General features: G+C 31.9%; 1 protein-coding gene and 1 long non-coding RNA gene across 2 annotated transcripts; one reads left to right on the top strand and one right to left on the bottom strand.

Annotated features, from left to right (window-relative positions):
• Window positions 1-1824: 1824 nt before the first annotated feature.
• On the bottom strand, window positions 1825-6270 carry DTA4 (downstream target of AGL15-4). The gene is made up of 3 exons (XM_039026452.2): window positions 5263-6270; window positions 3360-3717; window positions 1825-2321 (listed from the first exon to the last, which is right to left on the bottom strand). Exons 1-3 carry the CDS (start codon window positions 5793-5795, stop codon window positions 2049-2051), a joined length of 1164 nt encoding a protein of 387 aa, XP_038882380.2. The 5' UTR covers window positions 5796-6270; the 3' UTR covers window positions 1825-2048.
• A 7378-nt stretch (window positions 6271-13648) lies between these two features.
• On the top strand, window positions 13649-17480 carry LOC120072328 (uncharacterized). The gene is made up of 3 exons (XR_016527564.1): window positions 13649-14230; window positions 14326-14395; window positions 14535-17480. It is a non-coding gene; the product is annotated as an uncharacterized LOC120072328 (long non-coding RNA).
• The last annotated feature ends 832 nt before the right edge of the window (window positions 17481-18312 follow it).

The raw sequence follows: 18312 nt of genomic DNA, 5'->3' as shown, positions 1-18312 counted from the left end.
TTCCTTCTTGCACCCTATGTCCCCAGCTATCTATCCCATCTTACCTTTGAAATGGAAGGCTTATTGAGCTGGCGCTGTTGAGCCAACCCTCACCTATGCAAATCTAAAGATAATCCCGAATAAACATGAATTCATAGTTAGCTTAGGATTAAGGTCGAGTGACTTAGGTCATCTAAGCGAAATAGTTAGTCTTAAACAGTAAACAACGTTATAAAGTAAGAGTGACTTATTTCTTAGTCCAATCTTACGCAAGCTCATTGCATAGGATGCTCCCACCCCTCATGTCAATACATGAACGAATTAGGATCACTTCATTTGTAGCACCTTACAACAAATTGTAACAACTACAGAGTGGGTCGCATCCGATAGTATTCTCAGAATAAGGCACCTTATTCGTATACCATAGATCGTCTTGACTATTTACTTGAACCTGATCCACTTTTATGTCTCCACATAAAGTTCAAGTATTCATATAATAGCCATAGATCTTAGTTTATTGGATTTAGACTTTATAAGTGCAATTTATAGATTCAGTAACAATTTTATTGAAGTAATGTCAAATAACATCTTTGTTGATAATAGAATATGTTTAACTTTACAAACTTCAAGTTTTAGGACAAACAACAGATAGCCTGTCGCTTGTCTGGTAAAGTTATATGTTTTTCTTGTGAAGTTATTTCATGAGACAAAAGATAGAAATGAACTCAACTTTACGAGACAAAAGACCGATTTTATCTCTCATAAAGTTGAGTTGAGTTTTGTGTTTGGTCTCGTCAAGTAACTTTACAAGACAATCTTTCAACATTACGAGGCAAACGACAAAGAGCTTTCACAAGACAAATATTCGAAATAACTTCACGAGATATTTGTCTTGTGAAGTTCAATACACCCCAAAAAATGTGAAATCAAACTCATACAAACACTTACCCTATTACCCCACATTTTTACAAGTTCTTTTAAGTTTGTTAAAGTTCAAAGGATAAAATGACAAATATGTCGTGATAAAAAAAGGTTTTGGGTTTTCTCGCTACACATTCCTACCAGAAATCACATATACTCCCCCTATAAACAATAGAATTGATTAATTATTTAGAAAGAAAGAAAATAGAAAAGGTACTTGTGTACTTTTTGTCAAAATCCGAATCAGGTGAAAGAAAAACGAAAGATATCCAACGATCATGAAAGATGGGTCTTTTTTATAGAGGTAGAGGAATCTTTGCAAGAAGAGAGTCCAACAGTGGTTGAAAACTCAATGAAAAAAAGAAGTAGAAAACTCTAACTTCCATGGAAAGATGAAGTCTTTGCGATAAGATTTATCCTTTTGAATTCAATTGAGGGAAAAAATTGTACTTTTATGTGATGGATCCCTCCCGTTGGAAAAGATGTTAAACAAAAGTAGATTTAAAAAAAAAAAGACTACTTTTAAATGGAAAAAAAAACTTTTTGGATCAAAACTGAGAATTTCCTAAGAGTCTTTCAATTGTTAAAAATCTACAAAATGATGCAATTATAAAAAAAATTTAGTGTAATTTGTACACGTACGTTGAACAAAAGCTCCGAAAGAATCAAACGAAGCAAAGTTATCTTAAAAAACTATACTATTTCTTTCTTTGTAAAGGCACCATCCCCAAAGAATTACCTTTCTTGCTAAATGCGGGAACTAATTGAATTATAATAAAAAGCTTTATGTTAGATCTAAAGGAAAAGAGACACCACTGTACATATTTGGTTACAACCCTAAACTATGAAGTTACTGCAATTATTATATTGAGACCTAACTTGAAAAATTTATTGCAATTAAATTCAGCCACTAAAAGAGTTATATAACAACAATATAATTTAATTGCAACAAAGTAGCTTAATAGGATGATTTACGTCTCAATTACAAGTTTACATACAAATATATGATAGTAAAACAACTCGAATCGTTCTCTGATCATACTTACTCAAAATAAACTAAAGAAAGATTGTATTATATATATCTCATTGAAATGGAAGATGGGTAAATCTAAAATCAAAGAAAGGAATAGAAACAAAGCCAAATTATGTCAAATGTATTTGAGAATATAAAAGAAAAAGTTGTAAAGAAGAGTTAAGAAGAGAGCAAATAGAGCCTGATGGGCTAATGAAAGAGTCCTAATTTCATTGAGGGGTTCAGAGCCATTTGATGATGAAGAAGAAGTTGGAGAAAAAAGAAAGGCCATTGAGATGCCATTATTATTATTATTGTTGCTGCTGCTGCTCCCACTTTCTTCTTCTTTGTTATGATCTCTATAAATTGGCCTACCAATCACATGCTTGTACTGCCCACCACTCCAAGCCTGAGGGTTAATTATTTAGATACAGAAAATTAATGCAAACATAGGGATTAGTACAAATTAACACCATTTTGTTTCATTAATCAAATATTTCAAATCCATTCTTAATTCAACTTTAATTTATGTTATAATTACACCAACTTTTGGAATGGATCCACATTATTCAACAAATGATGCCCCATTTTTGTAATATTATATTATAAAGAATAGATTTTATATTTATGAAATGTTTTTATTTTTTCACCCCATTTGTTCATTAATTAAGAATTGATTTTCAATTTCTTTTCCTTCTATCAATAGTAGTATAGTTTTCTGTCAGAAAAAAGGTGTAGTTTAACCATTAAAACACATCTCTTACTTTCTTTATTGTAGATGGATTTAAATCCCATGTTATGTAAATATAAAAATTACTCAACCATAAAGTTTAGGATTAAAGTAAGTTTATGACATAATGATCATGTTTGAGCCATATGATTGTCATTGAAAGGGAAAGTAACTAGCTTTCTTTTAGTACGTACAAATGCAATTATGAGAATTTAAACCTCTAACCTCAAAAGAAAAAATAGGTATTATCTATTCTCATCTATAAACTATGATTGCATCAATAGAAAAATAGTGCATGTGTTTATTCTTTCAATATGATGATGATGGATGGAAAATATTTTTTCATAAGCTAAACGAAGATGGAGACAAGGATGTATGAAAAATTAACTAATTAATTATAAGAAATAGTGACCATAGAATTTATTTAACTTAATTTAAAAAAGGAATTTATTGCAAGAAAAAATCCTTAATTTGACTTTTAAAAAAATATATATGAGGATTATCAAATGTCATCATTAATGAATAGAGATAAAAATTTATCTGTAGTTACCTTAAAAACAAATGCAATATTAACCCATTTAATTCTTATAAGTTTTGGAATTTAACTTTTAGTGCATTCTTTTTTTTCATCTCACCCTATTTAAAATTACTTTAAAATGAAGCCGTCGTGATTCAAAACAAAATCATTATCAAACTAGAATTAGACATACGATGTACCTGAATATGATTTCCGACTGTGACAACAATGGCGGATTCATCCGGTACAAAAGAAACCCAACCTCTCTTGGTGTAAACATGGAATAGAGGAGAAGACCCATGGCAGAAATGGAAGCAAAAAGCATGAGAGAAATCAGTTCCCCTTATAAGCATTCTGATCACATCATGTTTGAAACAGTTCTCTAATTCATCATTCCAATTCATTCTCTGTTTCTTCTGCTTGTACACACACCACACTGATCCATGCCCCAAAATTACATCCTTTTTTTCAACTTTCCCACCACTATTTTCCACCAAAATTTCTAATATTCTCTCTCCCACTTTCTCTGTTAGTTGTGTCATCCATTCCATTTTCTTGCTGCATCCACAAATTTAGATGACAAAGAGATGACAGAGTTTATCAAATTTTCTGGGTAAGTTTGTAGATTTCAATTCAATTTTGCTATTAGTGTCTTTAGAAATGGATTTTTTCCCCCTCAAATGTTACTCTAAAACAAAATTTTTATATGAGTTTTGAATTATTCGGTACTTTTCTAAGATGTTTGTGTCGTTTTTTTTTTTAAATCGATCTATAAGAGGATATTTTGGATACTAAATCGATTATTATAGTATGTGGGTTATAATAGTTTGTGTTAAATATCGTAACAAAGAGGGAAACAATAAACGCAGTAATAAATAGGTATTTGAAATAATAATAGTACAGTTAATTGTGCCTCATAATAGTTCGAAACACCAACTATTATAATTGAAGTCTCAAACATGGAGTAAGCTTAGCCTATTCCACCCACTTCAACTTGGAGACCCAAACACCTCATAAATTATTATATGATGTTTAAATATTTCGAGAATAGTATTTTATTATAGTAATTTACTTATGTGAATGTGAAAACTTAAGGTACATTTTGGTAACTATTTTGTTTTTTATTTTTTATTTTTACTAAACATATTTTCTCTCAATTTTTTATAATGTTTTACATATTTTTTAAGTTGAAGAGTTGAATTCTTAGTTAAATTTCAAAAACAACAATCTTTTTAAAACTACTTTTGTTAGTCTTCAAATTTTGGTTTTATCTTTGAAGATATTGATAGAAGAGTAGATAACAAAACAAAAAATTTAGAGTTGAGAATGATGTTTATAAACTTAATTTTCAAAAGTTAAAAACTAAGGCCTCATTTGGTAACAATTTTGTTTTTTGTTTTTTGTTTTTTAAAATTAAGCATATTTTCCCTCCATTTCTTACAATAATGTGCATCTTTCTTAAATACAATTGTTGAATTCTTAGCCAAATTCCAAAAACAAAAACTAAGTTTTTGAAAGCTACCTTTTTTAGTTTTCAAAATTTAAATTGGTTTTGTTAATTATTGGTAAAAAGTAGATAACAAAAAAGAAATTTAGAAGTGGAGATAGTATTATAGACTTAATTTTTAAATACAAAATAAAAAATAAAATAATTACCAAATAGGACTTAAATAGTTACTAAACAAGGTCTACACATTTAACTCGAAAAGGTTAGAGTTTACTTAAATGGCTAAGCTGTTCCAACCTTAGGGTAAAGAATATATGCCGAACTATTTATATATATACAAATTTTGAAAAACAATATTAAAAAGTTGTTACAATATGGACTGAATATTTTTTAAATGTCACAATACCATTTAATTACTCAATTCAATTGCGTTACAAAGTAGCATTTGATTGAAATTTTTGAAACTTAAACCAGTAAGATTGAAACCAGACAAAATTGAAAAATATGGTCAAAAGAATTTGTTTATTTGTTTGTTTTTGTTTGAAAAATAAATGATAAATTTAGAACAAGATTAGATCATAAAATTTAAAATGAGATTTAATAGTATGAATATTAAGTAGATGGCAGATATTTGGATAATAAGAAAAGAAAATCACCTGAAACTCGAATATCCAAATGGCGAAATGGCCTCCATTTCCACTTTCAAACCTTCATCTCTGCTCCACACAAACTCTTCACACAGTTCACTCTCATCCTCTCCATGCCAATACTCCTCAAACCCATATGCCTTCTCCGGTGACCTCGCCACCGCCACCTTCTTCTCCGGCGAGATCCCGAAAACCCCGGCAGCCGCCGCCGCCGCAACTGCTCCAATTAGCTGCGCTGGAATCCCATGGTTCACCAATTGGAAAAACCCAATGCTGGCCATCGAATCCAAAATCTTCAAAACAGAATCACGATCGGACGATTCAATCATCCGAAAATCAATTCTCGGTGGGTTCTCAATAAATCTCTGCCTCGGGAAAATGTTTTCGGGCAAAACGAGATCGGGAACACGGAGCGAGTGCTCGAGGAATTCTGTGAGAACCTCATCGTTTGTGACGGAGGAGCGGCGACTGGTACCGATGGGGGATGGCGGCGGTGCCCGGAATTCAAAGGGGGTCACCGCCGAGCGTTCAGGCGACATCATGACGATCGATGGAAAAACAGGGGAAAACAGGGGGGAAATGGCGATTTGAACGAGGAAGGGTTTTCGTTTTCCAACGAGGTTGAGGGAATGAAGAAATTAAAAGGGGAAAAGGGAAAGATGAAGACGTAATGATGGGTTGTCATGAAATTGAGGAACATGGCGCAAATCATACTGGATTAGAGAGCTTTTTTATGGGTCTACTCTGTTTCTCTGTTTCTCTTTTTTTTTTCTTTTTGCTTTTCTTTAATATAAGCTTCTGTCTTTCTTTATAATTGTAACTGTGTGATTCATCGTCTTCTTCTTTCTTTCGCTTTTGTTTTCGCTTTTTGAATTCGTTAAAGAGATTATTGTTGGATGTGGTTCACAGCTGAGGCTGTGATGTCATTATGGTGTGGCCATTGGAAAGCACAGCTTTTTGGGTTTATAAGATTCGGGTTTTGTGGGAGCATGACAGAACAGAGCTAGCTACTGTTTATAATTCTATGGCATCCTTTAATCTATTTTCTTCCTTTGAATGATGTTATTTCTTTTTTATTGGTAAAAAATAAAATAAATAAAACTGTTTTTTCTAAAAAATAAATAGCATAACTTATCGATTTAATAAGTTTAAATTTGTGTACATTATGCTCAAGAAAGTAAAAGAAACAGAATTTGGTAGAAAGCCCTTTTCGTCCTTCAACCTTACAAGTTAGTTCTTAAATTTTAGTTAACAACAGTGAAGTCCGTTTATAACGGTTTGATTTTTAAATTTTTGTTTTTGAAAATTAAGCATATAGATACTATTTCCATCTCTAAATTTTTTCATTTGTTATTTACTTTTACTAATTGTTTAATCAAGCTAAATTTTGAAAATTAAAATAATTAACTTTGAAAACTAAAATAATTAACTTTTGAAAACTTATTTTTGTTTTTAAAATTTGGCTAATACTTCAATCATTGCACTCAACAAATATGCAAATCCGTATAAGAAATTGGGAGGAAATAAGCTTCATTTTTTAAAACAAAAAATTTACCAAACAAGCCTTAGTTATTTTACTTTTAAATTTGTAACAATTTAGTTTTTAAATTTTGATGTGTAACAATTTAGTCTATTTCAAAATGTGTAATAATTTAGTTCATGTTTTGAAAAATATTATTAAGATGTTGGTACGTAATAAAAAAAATATTGACACTCAGTTGTGATGAAATATTTTTAATATTCAAACTAAAGTATTTCATGTATGAAAGCATAAGGATTAAATTATCACCCATGTTAAAGTTTAAAGAAGTACTTAAAAGGTTGTTTGGGACGTTGAGTTGAGATAGAATGTCCGGTGTTCATATGTCTGTGGAGTTCATATATCTATGAAATTCATATGTCTATGTTTGGGGTGTATAGTTATTTAGTCTGAGTTCGTATGTCTGTATTTGGGGTGCAGAATTGAGTTCATATGTCTGGGTATCTGATTCAGTTTTTGAATTCTAAATAATATGTTTTTATGATTATTATTTTTGTCTTGAAAAGTTTTTATTCAAGAATTATACTCATCTTTGTTTGAACAAAATATGGATTGAAATTTTTTTCTTTTAATTTTAAAATTTTTTCTTTCTTTCTTTCTTTCTTTTTTTCTTTCTTTCTTTCTTTCTTTCTTTTTTGGACAATGAACAACAATTAATCCATTACATTTCTTATAGAAACATGGTTAAATAAAATAGAAACTAAAGCGAAATCAAAACTTTTGATTCTAGCTAATTTTTCTCCATGAATTTCATTATCATCTTCTTTTTCTTTTTCTTCTTCTTCCTATTATTAGCTCTATATTTTTACTATGTCATGAATTTTTTTAATTAAATCTCCCCCATCATCGTAAAAGTCAATGGAATGTCACCACATTTATTCAAAAGTTTCACTTTTATTTCCTCTAAATTTGGCGAATCACTAGAGAATAAGTCTCTATTTTTCACTAATTCTGGTTGGAAAGTGTTCCTGGAAAAAAAGTTATATTTTATGATTTTTTTGTCATATGTTACATACTTTTTAACTACATACATATTTTTCGTCTAAATATTCTTAACGCTCATTTGATATGTGAATTCATTATGTATAAATATTGCACTTAATGTAGACAAAATAATATATTTTATATAATCGACAACCCTACAACAGTCATTAGTCTTATAGTAGTCGAAAGTGGTTTCGAAGTTGATTATCAAAGATGATTTTTGCTGGAGTTTGTAGTCGGATGTGGTTGTCAGAACCTGAAGTTGGTCACATGAAGGTGTATTGGAGTTGGTTGTCGAAGTTTGTCATTGGAGGTGGTTTTCGAATCTCGGAGTTGGTCGAACGAAAGTGGTCGTGGAAGTTGATCATCGAAGATGATTTTCTTTGGATAATGTAGTCGAAGGTGATTATCGGAGCCCGAATTTAGTCACACGAAGATAGTATTAGGGTTGGTTGTCGGAGTTTCTTGTTCAAAGGTGATCATCGAAGGTGATTTTTATCAGAGTTTGTAGTCAGAGGTGGTTGTTGGAGCCTACGAACGTCGTTGTCGGAGTTGGGCATCGGAGTTTGTTTTCGGAGCCAATTAGTCGTCGAAGTTGGTAGCGAAGGTGGTTGTCGGAGCCAAAATTGGTTGTCGGAGTTGGTTACGCAAAGGTTGTCGGAGCTCGGAGTTGGTTGCTGGAGCTATCATCGGAGGTGGTTGTTGGAGTCTGGATTTCATCGCCAGAATTGTCATCAAAGGTAGTTGTTGGAGCCCAAAGTGGTCATTGGAGTTGTCATCGGAGGTGGTTGTCAGAGCTCGGAGTTAGTTCTCGGAATGTGATAGTAGTCGATGAGTGTAGCCATTAAAAACATGGGAAAAAGAGAGAGTTGGGATGAGTTGGGGTGAGTTAGTAAAATATACCCACTCAACTCCAACATTTAAAGTTAGTGGGTCAAACAATGAGTTGGTATATTATACCAACTCAACTCATGTTGGTGAGCTAAACACTCCTTAATTTTTATAAATTGGAAAGTATAGTGATGATATCTTTAGAAACTTAAGTTTGGTGACCAAATTGTTACTTTTTTTCAAATGGTAGGAATTAAAAATATTTTTTAAACTTTAAAATGTAGATGGTTCGGAAATAGTTGGTGAATCAATAAGCTTGTATGATGTGTTTTCTTTTAGTTCAATAAATAGGTAAGTGGAGATTTAAACCTCTAATTTTTCATAAATCTATTAAGGAGTTGTGGGTTTGAATCCCTCAACCCTCTCTATACTAAAAACTAGCATAAATGCATATAATCTTAGGTATATGTATACATTAAAAAAATATAAGAATTACACTAAAACTAAACTTAAAACTTTTGTATTTAGTGATAATTTAATGGTAAAAAGTATGATATCAAAACTTATGTACTATTCCAATATGAGCATAGCTCAACCGAAATAAAATATAAATTATTGACCAAAAGGTTAATGGTTTGAATTCTCCATCCGTATATTATTGTACTAAAAAAAACACAGGTAATACCATTTTTCATCTTTAATTAATGTTTGATTATTATTTGTTGGATCTTGAACTGGTTTTTAAATTCATAAGCTTCGATTGTTATTACATTATGAAGGAGTAAATAAGAAACTACAAATGAATCCAATCTATTTTGCTTCTGTAGACATCGACAAAGGATTGGATATCATTTCCGTATTGATCAGTACCAACCAACAATTTTCACAAAAAGTCTCGTGTCACTAACTCTCCAAGAACAACTACATCAATGTTTTAAGCTTTATTAAAGGAGAACAAAGGGGGAGGTTGCACTTGACAAGAGAGGCTTCAAATAATTCAACTGTAGGGTTCCCGCCGCCTTGGACTTGGTGTTGTGGACTCGGAGAAAAATGGAACCACCTGCCCTTCATCCATATCCTATTGGATGAGATGCTTTCAATGTAAGACTTCTCCAAATAAATAAATAAATAGTCTCATTCTTTTCGCTCCATCTTCTTTATAACTTGAGTGCCTTTTGCAAAGAAGAGGGCATATATCATAATAAACCATATTGCTAAGCTTTTTATGGAGTAGGTTACAGAGGAAGCATTGTATCCTAATTTTAATTTTACAGAACATGTATAATGCAAAGGATGGAAACTAGGATTAAACAGTCCTAATTAAGTATGCTTTTCCAGAAAAAAAAAACTAGAGAGGATGAAGGGATTAGAGGCTTCGGTGATTAATTTTGGAAGGGTAGAGTTTTCTTTTGACAGCAAAAAATACAAAGAACACTCAAAGAGCAAAAAAAATTAGATCCAAATCTTGAAGAAGAATATTATTCTCTGTCCTGTGAAAACCAACGCGGTGGTATATGAGAGAGTGGGTTGCGGGAGTTATTATCCCTCTTCATAATTTAAATTCCAAAAGTTAAAATTTTAATTTTAATTAATATATATATATTAACTAATTTAATATATATAAATATTAAACCATACGTTATATCAAATATAACACATAATTTATAGTTTATATTATATTACTTATAATGTAACCTATGGTTTATTATCTCTCATATAATCTATAGAATTAATATGAATCATATTTATATTAATTTTAACCTATAGTTTCTATATGAATCACATTCATATATAATTAATATTTGAATCATATTCAAATATTTATTCTCTCATTAAAACTTTATATTATAATGTATCATATATATTATATTAATAATATCTCATATAATTAATTTAAAAAATTCAAACTAATAAAAAAAATTAATTCAATTCTCATTAATCTTTATTGAGCTAATAAGGAAACCTTATGGACCTATAGATTAAAGATCCAATGTTATTTGATTAATTAATTAAACTCCTTAATTAAATTGATCAACTTCCATTAACTGTCGGTCACTTCACTAAAGATCGACAGCTGCACTCTTCATATTATAGATATATTTATGTGTCTATTGGATATAACCAATCAATAGTGTGTTGACCCTTCCAAATTGCTTGTAAGTACAATTGGGTCATTACCATTTTGCCCCTTTAGTTATATCTAACTTCTTAAGTACCACTAGTCCCTCTAATGAACAATTAATTATAGTCCAACTATAACCGAACCCCCTATCGAGCAAAGAGAAGGTGTGACGCCACATTGTTCAAGCTCTAGAATCAGTTCTTAAGGAAGCACTTCCTCTACTTACCTTAACAGAAGGAAATAAGTGAATTTTTTCTTATGTAACTGGATTCCCAACTTCCTAATCATACAAATTCCCAAAATGGTAGGCATATTGAATCAAAGAATCTGGCGACTCTCACTCATACAAATAAAAAAACCGCCTTTATAGACAGAAATTCACAACTCACTCAGGATTCAGGTTAAGTCACCTATGGTCATTTTGGTGAAATTTAAGTCTCTTCTAGTAATGGTGTTTTATAAAGAGGCTATTCATTTTGTGGTTCAGTCTTATTCAAACTTTTTGTATAGAATACCCTTACTCACATGTCTCCACATAAAGGGCATTAGTAGCACTTTACAATAATTGTAACAACTACAAAGTGGATTGTATTTGTAATATCACCAGGATAAGGTACTCAACCTTATCTATCTACTATAGACTATTCAAGTTATCTCTTAAACATGATCCACCTATATGTCTCTATTGGGATTGATGTCTTAAATCTCTTGTTCTTGTAGTTTGTAATTGTATTGTACAAACTTTTTATTTATAAGAGGTATTTTATTTGACATTTAGTTGCATAAGTCCACAAAACAATAAACTAAGATTCAAGGTTATTTGTTGTAACTTAAACATGTATGTGGAGACATATAGGTGGATCATGTTTAAGTAATAACCTAAAAGGTCTATAGTAGACGGATAAGGTTGGGTACCTTATCCTGATGACACTACGAATATGGCTTGCTTTGTAGTTGTTACAATTGTTATAAAGTATTATAAGTGATCTGATCCTAATCATTTATATGAAGACTGAAGGGAATCAAATTCCTACAGAAGCGTGAGATCGCTTCGCATTTGGTTTTTACATTTAAAGAAACAAAATCACAGCAGTCAATACAAAGAATGATGGAGGATAAACATTATATTCAGCATGCTATTGAAGATGGAGAAAAGGAAAAGCGTAGCTCACCTTTGTTGAATCCCAAACTTCTCGAAAAATCCTATTTCTTTGATCACGAACACCTCTTCACGATTAAGGACATCACCGTAAGAATAACCTTGTTACTCTTTAGGATTCCAAGGACTAGATGAGTGGTCTCTAATACTTGGAAGAGGAAGGGTTAGAGAGAAATCGGCGAGAGAGTAGAGAGGATTTTAGTGTGGAGGCTAGATATTTTTTTGCATAATGAATTCCTTGTCCTAAATGGGCTATAAGAATATATTTATATGGAGAAAGGTTAACCCTTTCTCCAAGTATTTCTTTTCATACCCTTAATGTTAATTAATTAAATAACCCTTATTTAATTAATTGACATACTAATTAAATAACCATATATTAAATCTTATTTAATATATAATTAATTAATTAGTATATAAACATCACATATTTATATGTATCCACCTCTCTAACATTATAATTAATTAATTCTTCATGAATCTAATTCACTTGAGTTTAATGTTTGAATCTCATTCAAATATTTCTCTCTTACGTAATTAGGATTATAGATCACATCTATAATTATCCATTATATACCAATCTCATTAATATAAAATTTCCTCAATTAATTTGAACAATTCAAATCATTCATCATTACTATCCTCTAGTGAGCTAACAAGGGAACCTTATGGACCTACAGATTAGAGACTCCAATGATATGAGATTAATTAATTGAACTCTTTAATTAAATTAATTAATATTCATTATCTATCGGTCACTCCATTAAAGACTGATAGTTGCACTCTTCGTACTACATATATATTTCTATGTCCATGGATATAACCAATCAATAATGAGTCGACCCTTCAGAAATCGCTCATAACTATAGCTGGGTCAAATTACCATTTCCCCCCTGTAGTTACATATAACTCTTTAAATACCATCGATTCCTCTAATGAACAAACAGTTTATAGCCTAACTATAAACTAACACCTCTTGAGCCAGTGAGAGGTTGAGGTCTCATTGTTCACGACCCGAAATCAGCTATAAAGGAAACATTTTATCTACTTTCCTAAGATCCAGAAGGAGTGAATTCCATCTTGTGTAGTTATGTTCCCAACTCCTTCCTCGAACAAATCTCCAAAATGGTAGGCTTGTTGAGTCGGCTAACATAATCCTCTCTCTTATACATATCAAAGGATTGCTCTTATAAACAGGAGTTCATAACTCACTTAGAATTAAGGTCAAGTCATCTATGGTCATTCTAATGAAATGTAAGTCTCTTCTAGTAACGGTGTTATATAGAGAACTATTCGTTTTGTGGTCCAGTCTTATACAAAATATTTTTATAGAATACCCTCGCTCGCACATCTTCACATGAATGATCAGGATCCGATCATTTGTAGCATTTTACAACAATTGTAACAACTACAAAGTAGGTCATATTCGTAGTGTCACCAAGATAAGGTACCTAGCCTTATCTATCTACTAAAGATCATTTAGGTTATTACTTAAACATAATCCACATGTATGTCAACCACATACACGTTTTAAGTTACATGAAATAAAATTAATTTTTAAGTTAATGTAAAAAATTGAATTTAATTTGGGAAAAATTAGTTTGATTTTGAAATTTGGATTTTAAGAGGAAAAGGAAAGGGTTTTAAAAATATATATTTATATATATTCGTGTATTGAAGGAAAGAATAAAATGAGATAGAATATAATAAAGTACATCGAATAAAATAATATAAAACTAAATAAAATAAACTTTTCTTTCATTTATTTAATTTTTTTCTTAAAAAAAAAAAAAAAAAAAAATCTCTCTCTCCCTTCTTCCCTCACCCAACCTCTTCCTTCTCGTTTTGGTTTTTCTTCACACTGCCAACGCCCACGCAGCCGTTGCCACCGTCCGACGAGCCGAGGCGCCGTCGAGTTCGTCAGATCTGAAGCTGTTCACCGCGTCGCCTCCCTCAGGCGCCGCCCAGCCCTCAGCCGCCAGCCGCGACCATCTGCTCCAACCCAGCCGCGCGTCAGATCTGAAGGCCCCAACCGCGAGCGTCTGTCGCCCACGCTGTTCGCGAGTCTCTAGCTGTTCGATCCGTCAGCGTCGCCTCGGTTTGCGCCGCTTTACCTTTTCTAAGCGCTTCAGTCTGCCCGGCATTGAAGTCCTAGCTGTAAGTCTTCAGCCACCCTACGCTGCCCGTCGGTCCATCTGCTAGTCGCCACTCGTCGCACTAGCACCAGCCTTCAGCCTGATGCCCAGTGGCCCAGCCTCCTTCCCCGCACTAGTGCCGTTCGAGCCAGCCTTCTGTCGCCGCCGACGTGGTTTGGGTTTCGTTGAATTCTGGAATAATTTGGGTAAGAGTTGAGTTTTGGATTTTTCTTTGAGGAGTTTGATTATCCCATTTGGTTTAGGTTTAAATTGTTAACCTCTCTTTATGTTTGGACTATAGAATCAAGAATTGAAAATTTTGAGACATTGCTTTGAAGTTTAAGACCAATTCGATGGAAAAATTGGGTAAGGTTGGTAAGTCTTTGTGAGTTTTGAAAATTAAGATTGGACCAAGCCACGATTTCAGTAAAGTTAAAACTGGAGACCTTAAGTAAATTGGTTAATTGGAAAGGACTCAAGGGATTAATTTAAATATTGGATTTATTATAGGTGTCGCTTCAAGGCTCTGCTTGGCAAGAAAGGGATAAGTTTGCTTGAACTAATTTGGATTTATCTTGAGGTAAGTAATCTTATTACTGGAACTGCCCTAATGCCAGACAATGATAATTATGATTTATAGAGGATCATTAGTTCGCATGATATTCATGTATGCCTTCATTGACTGAGGTTTGAAAGGATTAGAGCTAGGTATTCATAATTATGATTTACTAAGGATATATCGATGGTTTGATGTTTATGTATGCCTTGCTGATATGAGGATTTAAAAGACTAGATGCACATATAGTTGTTTGAATGCTAGCATAATTTGAGTTATTATTATTCTTGGAGATCCTACTGAATCTGCGGGATCAACTTCCAGATCATAATTGCTCTAGTGAATAACTAAATAAAAAAGGATGATGAGATGGATATGTATGTTATAGAATCATGATGATGAGATGTATATGTATGTTATAGGACTAGGACGACGAGATGTATATGTATGTTATAGGACTAGGACGACGAGATGTATATGTATGTAGTAGAACCATGATGATGAGATGTATATGTATGTTATAGAACCATGATGATGAGATGTATATGTATGTTATGAGACTAGGATGACGAGAGTGTTGGATCGATATGGCAACCCTAGAGGGGGGAGAGAGGATGAATAGGGTTTAATTAAACTTTTTTTCTAAATTAACCCAATTAAACTAATTAATACACTTTTTATAAATAATAAGAAAACTTCAATTTATGCAATAAATAAGATGACAAAAATGTGGTAATTTAATTCTATCAAATTTTAGCAAATAAATAAAAACAAACTAAAACATATAATAAATTGCTTAAATTAATTGCAAAAATAAAAAGGAAAGAGTTAGAGAAGAAGACACCGTAATTTTTATAGTGGTTCGGTCAAACTCGACCTACTCCACTCCCCAAGTGTCTCTTGGGAATTTGAATAAAATCTTTCCGACTCTTTCCACGGATTAGAGCCCAACCGTTACACCACCGCTTCTTTTTGTTCTAGAGCAAACCCGATCCTTTTCACGGTTTAGGATCAAATCGTTACAAATGTTTGAATTTTTGAAGAACACAATACAACTCTCACTAGAGTGGATTTACAAGTTTAAGCACTCAATAAGTTTAGCCTCATAATACAATGACACTCTTTCAAGAATAAGATAAAAAGAAAAAAATTGGGAACTTAGAGAGAGCAACAATGGAACTTTTGAGTTTTGGAGGATTATAAAATGTAAAAATTGTTGGTTTTAAAATTTGAAGAGGAAGATGGTTTATATAGAGATGGAAAAATTTTTAGAAACCACAATTAATTTGGACCATTGGATTTTGGTAAAAAAAAATCAATGGTGGAGATTTTAAACTAAACTAGTCGTTAAATACAAACAAAATATAATACTAAATTCATTTTCTTTTGAAGTTCATTTTCTTTTTAAAATTAATCCAAAAAATAAAAAAAATATATCATGTGTCAAAAACTAGCCGTTAGACACAAACACAAAATAATATTAAATTCATTTTCTTTTTAAATTCATTCTTTTTAAAGTCAATTCAAAAATAAAAAAACATACCATGTGTAAAAAAATAGTCGTTAGACACAAACATAAAATAATATTAAATTTATTTTCCTTTTAAATTTCTTTTAAATTTCAATTTTTCTTTATTTTAAATCAATCCAAAAATCAAAAGTCCATCATATGTTAATCTCTTAATGATCCACCATTCAACCAATATGTTGCCACATGTCTACATGCAAATGGTCTGTTATGCCACTTCATCCACCACGATATGTTCTCTATAGACTTGTTTCAGTCATATCGTTTTCGTTTTAGTTCCGATTTGAGTGATTCAAAAGGTGTTGGAATCGTTGTTCCAAGCTCTACGCTATGGACATTATTAAAACACTAATATTTTCAGTAATTAAAAATTGAGTTTGTTATCATCAAAATATTTATTAATTAATTAATTTGAGATTAAGGGCTAAAAAGCCAGCATAGAGGTATATGTATGTTGTAGGACCATGATGGTGAGATGTATATGTATGTTATAGAACCATGTTATGGCACTTGTAATGTTGGGATCGTGATAGTATCCTCACTGATTAGTTAGATGCTCAATAGAGGTTGTGTGTCCTTAAAGATTCAGTAGAGGTGGTGGTTTCCTTCGGGATCCATCATAGGTTGTGTTTCCTTCGGCATTTACTAGAGGTGATGTTTTTCCTTTGGGATTCACCAGAGGTTGTATGTCCTTCGGGATTCACTAAAGGTGGTGCTTTCCTTCGGGATCCACCAGAGGTTGTGTTTTCTTCGAGATTCACTAGAGGTGGTGCTTTCCTTCGAGATTCACCAGAGGTTGTGTTTCCTTCAGGACTCACTAGAGGTGGTGGTTTCCTTCGGAATTCACCAGAGGTTTTGTTTCCTTCAGAATTCACTAGAGGTGGTGTCTTCTTCGGGGTTCACCAGAGGTTGTGGGTCTTACGGGACTTACTAGAGGTAGTAGGTATACTTAACTACAGTAGGATGAAATTCAGTTATTCATGTATGTATGTGCCCATGAGGACTAGAGAAGTTTATATGTTCCACCAAATGTAGGCATCTAGAGGACATGGATGCCTAACCTGACCCTAATAGTGGGGTTACTTACAGAATATTTTATACTCATCCTTTCTCATGTTGTTGTTTCAGGTAAAGGTAGAGATTCACTGGCGATTGACAAGCGGAATTCGTGATCGAGCCACTGGGACAAGCTCTATGCTTCCGCTCATGATATTTAGATTTCTTTTCATGTTTTTGAACTTTCAGTTTTGACGTTTGGAACTTACTATTAAAATTTATTTTAAGATCTATTTATTATCATTTATGATTTATGGGTACCCTATCATTTGTTTTTAATATTTGAATTTAATGAAGGTCTTTTGAATTTACCTTATTTATTTAGCATTATTTCACTATAAAAGGGTGTCGTTTTAAGTTCCATGCATGCATATGTTTAGTAACAGCCTAACTTGAGTCCTAGAGGGTCAGGTCGTTACATACAACATGCTTAATTAAAAGAAACTTAGGGTTTCAGAAACCCTTACCTTTGAAGACTTTCTTCAAGAATTCCTCAATCAAGATACAAACACTACCATGATGGATTCCTCGGTATTCTCAGGTAGAGAACCTAGGAGTGGTGGGCTCTGACTATTTTGGAATGAGAGAATAAAATTTGAGTAGAGAGGAGGAAGAGTTGAGATGGTTCACTAACAACCCAAAATTTACAGAACAACCTCTGTCTTTCTTATAGTCTGTATTTCTTTTTTTCAAAGAAGGAGACTCTCTCCTCTCTTTCAAAAGCCAAAATACAGCAACCACCCACTAACTCCCTCCCTCATTTAAATTAAAATAATAATTAATATATATATATATATATATATATATATATATATTAAATTATATGTTATATCAAATATAACATATAATCTATAGTTTAATATTGTATCATATACTACCCTATAGATTCTTTTCTCTCTCATATGACATTTAATTTAAATCACATTTATATTAAATTTAATAATTATGAATCCAATTCATATTACTAATATTTGAATCATATTCAAATATTTATTTCCTCTCACTAAAGCTATAATGTATCAAATACATTATAATAATTATATCACATATAATTAAAATAACTTAATTATATCATATATAATTAAACCTCTCAATTAATTTGAAAAATTTAAATTAATCCAAAAACTTATTCTCATTTAATCCTATTG

This window comes from Benincasa hispida, chromosome 1 (assembly GCF_027475165.1).
Source record: "Benincasa hispida cultivar pf3 chromosome 1, pf3_genome.v1.1, whole genome shotgun sequence".
Classification (NCBI taxonomy): Eukaryota; Viridiplantae; Streptophyta; class Magnoliopsida; order Cucurbitales; family Cucurbitaceae; genus Benincasa; species Benincasa hispida.
The sequence above is the reverse complement of the archived record's forward strand: the minus strand, read 5'-3'. Positions and strand labels throughout refer to the sequence as shown.